This window comes from Carcharhinus amblyrhynchos, chromosome 9 (assembly GCF_965287045.1).
Source record: "Carcharhinus amblyrhynchos chromosome 9, sCarAmb.v2.hapA, whole genome shotgun sequence".
NCBI classification, from domain to species: domain Eukaryota; kingdom Metazoa; phylum Chordata; class Chondrichthyes; order Carcharhiniformes; family Carcharhinidae; genus Carcharhinus; species Carcharhinus amblyrhynchos.
In genome coordinates, this window is record NC_137332.1 from 101430391 (window position 1) to 101439603 (window position 9213).

Sequence of the window (9213 nt, forward strand, 5' to 3'; positions counted from 1 at the left end):
CCAGGCAATGTGCACAATAGCTTCATATGGCGAAGATCTGACATCCCCGGCTCTTCAAAGACCAGCAGGCACAACAACTTTAAAATATTTGGATTCAGTACTTAAAACATCATAGCACTCCAGGATATGGAACAAGTGCAGGAAAATGGGATTAGCATGTCATTAGTAGTCCCTTGCCCCTGTCCCTTCATTCCCCATCTCTCTCTCTCACCGCCCATTCCTCTCTCTTTATTCACTGCCTCTATCTTGCACTCCCTGTCTTCCTCCTTATTGATTCACCTCATCACTCCCAGTCCCTCTCACTCACTTTTCTCTCTCTCTCACTGATGATCTCTGTCTTTCTTTCACTTTATGTTTCTGTCTTTCTCATTCTGTCTCTCCGCTCCCTATCTCTCTCTCCGCTCCCTATCTCTCTCTCTATCACACACACACGCCATGTCTCTCTCACTCCATTCTCTCTCACTCCCTTTCTCTTCATGGCCTGTCTCTGTGTCTCTCACTCCAGGCCTCTGTTTCTATCACTCACAACTTCTGCACTGCCATGGTTCTCCCTCTCTCACTTCATTTGTCTCTCATTCTCTGCATCTTTCTATTTGCCTGTCTGTTTCTCTCTCTTTCGCTCCCTATCTCTTCACTGCCCATCTCTGTCTCACCCCCTGTTTCTCTGACTGCCTGTACCTGTCTCTTTCCCACTCAGCTCTCTCTGCCTGTCTCTGGATCTTTCTCACTCTCTGTTTTTCTGACTGCCCGTCTGTCTCACGGCATCTCTCTCCCTCTGTCGTTGTACCTGTCTTCCTCCATCTCGCTGTGTCTGCCTCTGTTTCTCCCGCTCCATTTCTCTGACTGCCTGTCTGTCTCTCACTCCTCTCTCTCTCTCTGTCTGCCTCTTTCTCTCTCTCTCTTTCTCACTCCCAATATCTCTTACTGCCTGTCTCTACCTCTCTTACTCCATCTCTCTGATTGACTGTCTGTCTCTCACTCCACTCTCTGCCTGCCTCTATCTCTCTCTCACTCCCTATATCTCTTACTGTCTGCCGCTACCTCCCTTACTCATCTCTCTGACTCTCTATTTCTCACTCCATCTCTCTCTGTCTGTCAGCCACTGTCTCTCTCACACATACACTCCGTCTCTCTGCTGTCTCTTTATCTCTCACCCTGTCTCTCTGACTTCCTACCTCTGTCTCTCTCTCTCTCTCTCACACACACACACACACATTCCATCTCTCTTACAGCCTGTCTTCTCTCACTCCATCTGTCTCTCTGCCTGCCTTTGTCTCTCTCTCTCACTCACTCCGTGTCTCTCTGTGCCTTGGTCTCTCTCCCTTACTCCATCTCTCTCTCTCTGCCTCTCTTTCACTCCCTGTCTCTCCGACTGCCAGACAATTCCTGTGGCTGTTCCGCATTGGCATCTTTTATTAACGAGGCACAGTTATTTTTTTTAAACAGCGTGAACTCCTGTGTTTCCCACTCTCCCAGGTTTGAGAGAATAAGAGCGATGTGCACCTCCAGGGAAGTCCGGGTGGAAATACAAATTATATTTCAAACGTCTGCACGTCACCGGAGCTGTCGAGCTATAATCCACTTGGAGCTTTCCGGAAGCTTGATCACATTGCAATGAGAAAGGTCAGGTGGTGTTTGACAACCATCTTTAAGGTTTTTGTCTATTAGAAAATGAAATTTGCTTTATTTGCATCTTTAATATCATAATTACATCTTCATTACACCCTTGCTTCTTGTGTCTTTATGTCTGACTCACTGTCTCATCTCTCTGTAAGTGCCAGTCTCTGTCCCTCTCTCGCTGCCTCTGTCTCTGTGTCTTTCCCTTTCTCAGTTGTTATCTAATCTGTTTTTATCAGACCATGTCTCTCCCGCGGTCGTTCTCTTCTCTCTTCCACTGCCTATCTTTATATTACTGATTGTCTCTCTCACTCCTCTTGTTTCTCTCGCTATTTCTATCTCTCTCTCACTGGCTATTCTCTGTTTCTCCTACTCTCTGCCACTTTCTCCCTTTTGTGTCACCATCTATCTCTCTGGATTACATTCTCTCTCACTCTGTGAACCTGTCGAGCTGTCACACAGCGCTGACTGCAATGTAAAAGACTTTGGTCAGCACTCTTTGTGTCAGCATTGCGGAGATTGAGGCATTTCCTGCAGTTATTAGTCATCCTCTTCACAGTGACTCCTCATGGTCATGTTCCTGTTGCCTAGCACCCGATTTGTTTACACTTCTTATCCAGTGACCGGAACTGAGGAGCCTCCGATCGGAACTGATTGTGAGTGACAATATTGAGGGAGTGCAGCACTGTGAGAGGGTCAGTACTGAGGGAGTGCTGTCCTGTCACAGGGTCAGTGCTGAGGGAGTGCTGCACTGTCAGAGGGTCAGTACTGAGGGCGTGCTGCACTGTCAGAGGGTCAGTACTGAGGGAGTGCTGCACTGTCAGAGGGTCAGTACTGAGGGAGTGCTGTCCTGTCACAGGGTCAGTGCTGAGGGAGTGCTGCACTGTCAGAGGGTCAGTACTGAGGGCGTGCTGCACTGTCAGAGGGTCAGTACTGAGGGAGTGCTGCACTGTCAGAGGGTCAGTGCTGAGGGAGTGCTGTCCTGTCACAGGGTCAGTGCTGAGGGAGTGCCGCACTGTCAGAGGGTCAGTGCTGAGGGAGTGCCGCACTGTCAGAGGGTCAGTACTGAGGGCGTGCTGCACTGTCAGAGGGTCAGTACTGAGGGAGTGCTGCACTATCAGAGGGTCAGTACTGAGGGAGTGCCGCACTGTCAGAGGGTCAGTACTGAGGGCGTGCTGCACTGTCAGAGGGTCAGTACTGAGGGCGTGCTGCACTGTCAGAGGGTCAGTACTGAGGGAGTGCTGCACTGTCAGAGGGTCAGTACTGAGGGAGTGCTGTCCTGTCACAGGGTCAGTGCTGAGGGAGTGCCGCACTGTCAGAGGGTCAGTGCTGAGGGAGTGCCGCACTGTCAGAGGGTCAGTACTGAGGGAGTGCCGCACTGTCAGAGGGTCAGTACTGAGGGCGTGCCGCACTGTCAGAGGGTCAGTACTGAGGGCGTGCCGCACTGTCAGAGGGTCAGTACTGAGGGCGTGCCGCACTGTCAGAGGGTCAGTACTGAGGGAGGGCTGCACTCTCAGTGGGTCAGTGCTGAGGGAATGGTGTATCATCAGTGGTCATAGAGATAGGAATTGCTGTAGAGAATGGGAGAGATTACAAATGTTGGGGGTGGGTTTAGTGGCTGGAGGAGTTTATAGAGATTGGGAGGAAGTCGGGGCTGAAGGAGGTTACCGAGAAAAGAAGGCACGTAGAGGATTTTCCAGAGATATGGAGATTTGAAAGGGGGGAGGTCACCGATATGGGCACGGTGTTGGATCTGGAGCATGGTACAAAAATAGGGTTGGGGTATAAGGGCTGGAAGAGATTACAGAAGTCAGGATGAGTGTAGGGTCTGGAGGACTTTCCAGAGATAGGGAAGGGTGTAGATGCTGGAGTTGGTTACTGAGTTAGGGAGGAAGGGAAAGGGTGTAGGAAATTACAGAGATAAGGACGCATGTAGACTCTTGAGGTGGCTACAGATATAGGGAGGGGTGTGGGTTTTAAACAAGATTACAGAGATAGTGAGAAATGTAGAGGTGAAGAGGTGACATAGATAAGGAATCAGTAGGGGCTTGAGGAGGATACAGAGATAGGGTGTAAGGGCTGGAGGTGGTTACAGAGATAGGGAGGGGTGTGGGTTTTGGAGGTGATTACAAGACAGAGAGGAATGTAGAGGTGAAGGGGTGACAGAGATAGGGAGGGTGGAGGGGCTGGAAGTGGTTACAGAGATAGGGAGGGATGTGGGTTTTGAAGGTGATTACAGAGATAGAGAGGAATGTACAGGTGAAGGGGTGACAGAGATAGGGAGGGTGTAGGTGCTGGATGTGGTTGCAGAGATAGGGAGGGGTGTAAAGGCTGGAGGTGGTTATTGAGGTAGGGAGAGGTGTAGTGGCTGGAGGTGGTTACAGAGATTGGGAGAGCCAGTGAAGGCATGCAAGGGTTTAAAGGTGAAGATGTGAAATGTAAAAGTGAGCCAATACTGGATGGGAGCCAGTGTACTACAGGGAGTGATGGGTGACTGGAACTTAGTGAGAGCTCAGGTGGAGGGTAGCAGAGATGCAGATGAGCTGAAGTTCCTGTGGGCTTGAAGATTTGAGACTGGCCAAGAGAGTTCTGGAGCTGTTGAATCTCAATGGAAGCTAAGGTGCTCTGCATGTACTGTTGTTTGTCCAGTACTGATCTATTAGCCCGAGTCCAGGATCCTTACACAAAACACCTCAACATATGAATTTGGAGCTGGAGGAAGCTACTTGGGTCTTCTCTGCCATTCAATAAGAACATAGCAAATCTCATTCTGGCCTCAACTGTACTTTTCTCGTTGCCCTCCTCCCATGACCCTTAACTCCGATGAGAATCAAAATCTATCTAACTCAACCTTGAGTATAATCAATGACTCACAATCTCATGTTCTCTGAGGAAGAGAACGCCAAACATTACAGACCCTCATGGAGAAGAAACTCCTCCCTTCTCCATTTGAATGGGAGGCTCCTCATTTTTAATCTGCACCTCCCCCCACCCTCCTTCCCCGTGATGGGTTATCCCATGGCAGACGTGGTTCACCACTGGAGTTTTTCACTCAACAGCAATTTCCACGCCTTACTCGTCCCTTCACCGAGGAAACCATGGGAGCAGTCAACTTTGGTCAGACCAGAAGACCTTGTGGGTGGGACTGGAAGAGCTCAATGGCAGGAAAGGATGGAAAATCCCAAGTTCAAGCCTCTCATATAAGGGGCAACATCCGGGCTCTATTCCCACAATCAACATAACCCGCACATCTCTGAACTGTGGGAGGAAACCAGAGCACCCTGAGGAAACTGCGCAGCTAGGGGGGAATGTGCAAACTCCACACAGTGACCTGGAATTGAACCTGGGCCCTGGTGCTGTGAGACAGCAGTGTTAACCACTGTGCCACCCTAGGGCTGAGATCAGGAGAAATTTCTTCCTCCAGAGGATGGTGAACCTGTAGAATTCTCTGTCACAGAAGGCCATGGAGGCAAAGTCAATGAATGTTTTCAAGAAAGAGATAATTTAAAAGACATATATTAATGGTATGAGGTGAAAGTGGGAATATAGCATTGAGATAGAGGATCACCCATGATCACACTGAATGGTGGAGCAGGTTCAAAGGGCCAAATGGCTGACTCCTGCTCCTAGCTTCTTTATTTTTGTCTCTGTTTCTACCAATACCCTATACAATTGCAGCAAAACTTCAAAAAAACAAAAAAAACCTACTGATGCTGGAAATCTGAAATAAAACAGAAAATGCTAGAAACAGCTGGGATGGAGAGAAAAAGAGGGTTCACATTTCGAGTCCATGGGACTAATGCACAGGTCAAGAAAGGTAGGATTGTATTTGGGGGTGGGGGGGGGGGGGTTGGACAAAATATGAAGTTTATACCTCTCCAGCTCTGAAGAGGACTCAACACAAAAACTCTGCTTCTCACTCCACAGATGCTGATGGGCCTGCTGGGATTTTCCAGCATTTTCTGGGTTTTTTTTAGCATCATTGCAGGGGAACTTCCTGATTTTCATTTTCCATTCCCCTGTGAGAAACAACAACATTCTATTTGCCTTGATCACTCACTTTGCCTGTGCATCAACCTTTCGTGATTCATTTGCCAGGACACCCAGATCCTCTGTGCCTCAGTTCTGTAATCTCTTTCATTTAAGTTTTTCTATTCTTCCTGCCAATTTTGCACTCCAACTCTCTCTCGCATCTGTCTCCAACTCAGCCAATTGACAATCGATCGCCAGCACCCAGTGGGAGAAGAACTCTCAAAGTCCTCATTGGCTGCCCAATCACCACTTGCCTCTCGAGACAATGAGAAAACTTAAGATTCCTCAGTCAATGCTGGAGGGTTCTCTCCTGAAGGTAAGTCATTGTGTTGTTACAGTGCAGAAAGAGGCTACTCAGCCCACGAGGTTTCTGTTTCCTTCATTGTTGGCTTTGTAGGATGAGTGGAGACAGGAGGAGAACACATGGTCCCTTGTGCCTGCTCTGCCACTCAATAACATTAACTGTTTATCTCCTTCAATTTCATTTACCCATCCCTCACACCAATTCCATATAATGTTCAGAACAGCGGCAGTGAAGCAACAGCGATACAGTTCTAAGTCAGGATGGTGAGTGACTTGGGAGGGGAAGTCAAGATCGTTGTGCTGCGAGGTATCTTTCTTTGTCTTCCCAGATGGTGGTGGTCATCTTAGGTCTGGAATGTACTTTAGAAGGAGCCTTGGTGAGTTGCTGCAGTGCATCTTGTAGATGCTACACAACACATGCTACTGTGCACGGGTGGTGGGGGGAATGGATATTCTAGTATCGAATATTCCTAATACAGCACCCTGGGGCAGACAATTCATGATCTCGGAGTGAAGAGAATTCCTCCGTAACTCGCTCTGAAATGGTCAAGCCCTGAACACTGCAGCCATCAGTTTTCGTTGTCCTGGACTCTGCAGGGATCAAACGCTGGGAGATAGTTCCAGCAGCTTATCGGCTAAAGCAGAGGTGGATATGAGCAATGCTGGGGAGATGGAAGGAAGGGTCCTCCTGATGAGAGAGGAATATGATAGTCATGAACCCAGAGACAGACATGGCAGTCCTCAAGCTAATGGTGAGCGAGGCACTGTATATCTCCCTGAGGTGCTATCTATGGCAGGGGAATCTTTTTAAAAAATTCTTTCATAGATGAAGGCCTTGCTGGCAAGACCTGTAATTGTTACCCACCCCACATTGCTCTTGAGTAATTAGGCATCAACCACATTGATTATCCCTGAGATTAAGCTGCTGTGTCTCCTCCAGGGCCTCACTGTCGGACAGCAGAGATACCTATACAGCATCTACAAAATCTACAATCCAGTTCCACTTCGCAGGAGCCTCTACCAGCAGTACATCAACAGCCTCAAGCGACACAGGATGTTGGGTGGGTACTGGTTAGATAATGAAATGATGCTCCAGGCTCTCAATGTTTTTCTGCACCAATGGCTTGTCTAATTTGACCCCAAGATGAGCTGCTGTCCATAGGAAATGGAAAACTAAGACCTGACTGCTTAGTGAAGGAGTGCTGCACTGAGGGAGTGCCGCACTGTCAGAGGGTCAGCGCTGAGGGAGTGCTGCAACTTTAGCATTGATAACTGAGGTCTTGTCCTCTCAGGTTACAGTAAAATCTGATCTGTTCACTTATTGCAGTGTTGTTTGATGGATATTGTGCTCATGTTAGTTGCTACATTAATTGCCGAAATTACATCAGTTCTCCAGAAATAAAAAATAATCATCAGCTGGGAAGCATTTCAGGATGTCCAGAGATGGTGAAATGTTTTGTAGAAATGGGATTTTTTTTTTTACAATTTTAAAGGTTACATCACTGATGAGGAAATGGAGAGGTTTCTGGCTTACCTGAGGCACCCCAGGCAGCAGCTGTATCCGAACGGCCCCTGTTCGTGGTCAGAATTGTGGCGAGGGAATGCAGACAGCAAGATCACTGTTTACAAGCAAAATCTGTGACCAGACTGGCAGGAAAAAGGTTAGAAATCCGCCACGCTATTCATTCTTCCACTCATGCCCTCTCCCCACCACCCATCAGCATCCTGTTAACTCCAGGCTCCTGTCTCCCCAGGCTCCAGTTAGTACCAGATGTGTTTTCCCAGGGTCCAGTTAATACCAGTCCTGTCTCCCCAGGCTCCAGTTAATACCAGTCCCATTGGCCCCAGGGCTCTTGTTAACACCAGACGGGTCTCCCCAGGCTCCAGTTAATACCAGTCCCATCTCCCCCAGCTCCAGTTAACACTAGACGTGTCTGCCCAAGCTCCAGTTAATACCAGTCCCCTATCCCCAGGCTCCAGTTAATATCAGACATGTCTCCCCCAGCTCCAGTTAATATCAGACGTGTCTCCCCAGGCTCCAGTTAATACCAGTCCCATCTCCCCAGGCTCCAGTTAATACCAGTGCCGTCTCCCCAGGCTCCAGTTAACCCCCTGAGCTGCAATTCAAACTGAGTTAATTAACACCATTGTTTCATTCTTTTAAGCAGATAAATGATGTTTCTGGAGCCAATACCAGATGGGAGATCTAACACGCTCAATATTGGAAGCACCTGGTGACAGAAGTAGATGCCACATTTCAGATAGTTAATTCCCAATCGGAATGACCAAGGAAAAAATAAACAATCCAATTCGCAATAAAGAGGTAGTAGCAGCTGTTGGCTATTTGTTCTTGTCTGTCTGAAGGAGCTCTGCAGCATATTGCTCCAGGATGTCCGGAACTACTTCACAGTCAATACAGAATTTCCTTTGAATGGTGGTCACTGTTATAATGTTGGAAACATAGCAGTTAATTCAAGCACAGCAAGATCCCACAAGCATCGTGACACTGACCGGGTCTCCTGTTTCCACGATGTTGGTGAAGGGCAAAATATCAGATGCAGCATTCCAACCACCCCCCACCCCACTCTTCTTCCTGTTGTGACCTTGGCATTTCTTATGCCCATTGAAGTGGAAGATAGATACTCGGTTAAACTTCCAGGTTTGCTGATGACATAAAACTGGGCAGAATTGAGTTCTGAAGAGGATGAAACGAGACTTCAAGGTGACTTAGACAAGTCAAGTGGGCAAACACATGGCAGATACAGTACAACGTGGCTAAATGTGAAGTTACACGACTCGATATGAAAAACAGAAAGGAAGAGTATTATTTAAATGCTGATATATTGGGAAGTATGGATGTCCTTGTACTCCAGTCAATGAAAGTGTAGAAGCAGGTGCAGCAAGCAATTAGGAAGGTAAATGATAGTGTTGGCCTTCATTGCAAGAGGATTTGAGTTCAGAAGTCAGGATGTCTTATTGCAGTTATATAGGGCCTTAGTAAGAGCACACCTGGAGTGGTGTGTGCAGTTTTGGTCTCCCTATCTAAGGAAGGATAAACTTGCCATAGTGGGAGTGCAGCAGAGGTTCACTCGGCTGATACTGGGGTTGGTGGGACTGTCCTGTGACGAGAGATTGGTTTGACAGAACCTGTATTCACTGTAGTTTAGAAGGATGAGAGGGGATCTGATTGAAACATATAAACTTTGCACAGGGCTGGACAGACGAGATGCAGGACTTTTTTTTCCTGGTTTTGGAATCTAG

General features: G+C 47.9%; 1 protein-coding gene across 3 annotated transcripts; it reads left to right on the forward strand.

Annotated features, from left to right (window-relative positions):
- Positions 1 to 1546: 1546 nt before the first annotated feature.
- Positions 1547 to 8271, forward strand: LOC145348499 (protein FAM216B-like). Of its 3 annotated transcripts, none has more exons than XM_080196688.1 (5): positions 1547 to 1623; positions 5826 to 5965; positions 6893 to 7013; positions 7446 to 7613; positions 8121 to 8271. In XM_080196688.1, exons 2-4 carry the CDS (start codon positions 5915 to 5917, stop codon positions 7592 to 7594), a joined length of 321 nt encoding a protein of 106 aa, XP_080052814.1. In that variant the 5' UTR covers positions 1547 to 1623; positions 5826 to 5914; the 3' UTR covers positions 7595 to 7613; positions 8121 to 8271. The 3 variants fall into 3 exon arrangements, with proteins under 3 accessions (XP_080052814.1, XP_080052813.1, XP_080052815.1); XM_080196687.1 differs by lacking the exon at positions 1547 to 1623 and adding an exon at positions 2197 to 2273; XM_080196689.1 differs by lacking the exon at positions 1547 to 1623 and having other exon boundaries at positions 5532 to 5965; positions 8118 to 8271.
- The last annotated feature ends 942 nt before the right edge of the window (positions 8272 to 9213 follow it).

Bases quoted from the DNA above. Each gene is read 5' to 3' on its own strand.
- LOC145348499 (XM_080196688.1), top strand. From the start codon at position 5,915: ATGAGAAAACTTAAGATTCCTCAGTCAATGCTGGAGGGTTCTCTCCTG. The intron at 5,966-6,892 runs GTAAGTCATTGT...TGTCTCCTCCAG, and splicing joins TGGAGGGTTCTCTCCTGAAG to GGCCTCACTGTCGGACAGCA. The intron at 7,014-7,445 runs GTGGGTACTGGT...ACAATTTTAAAG, and splicing joins CAAGCGACACAGGATGTTGG to GTTACATCACTGATGAGGAA.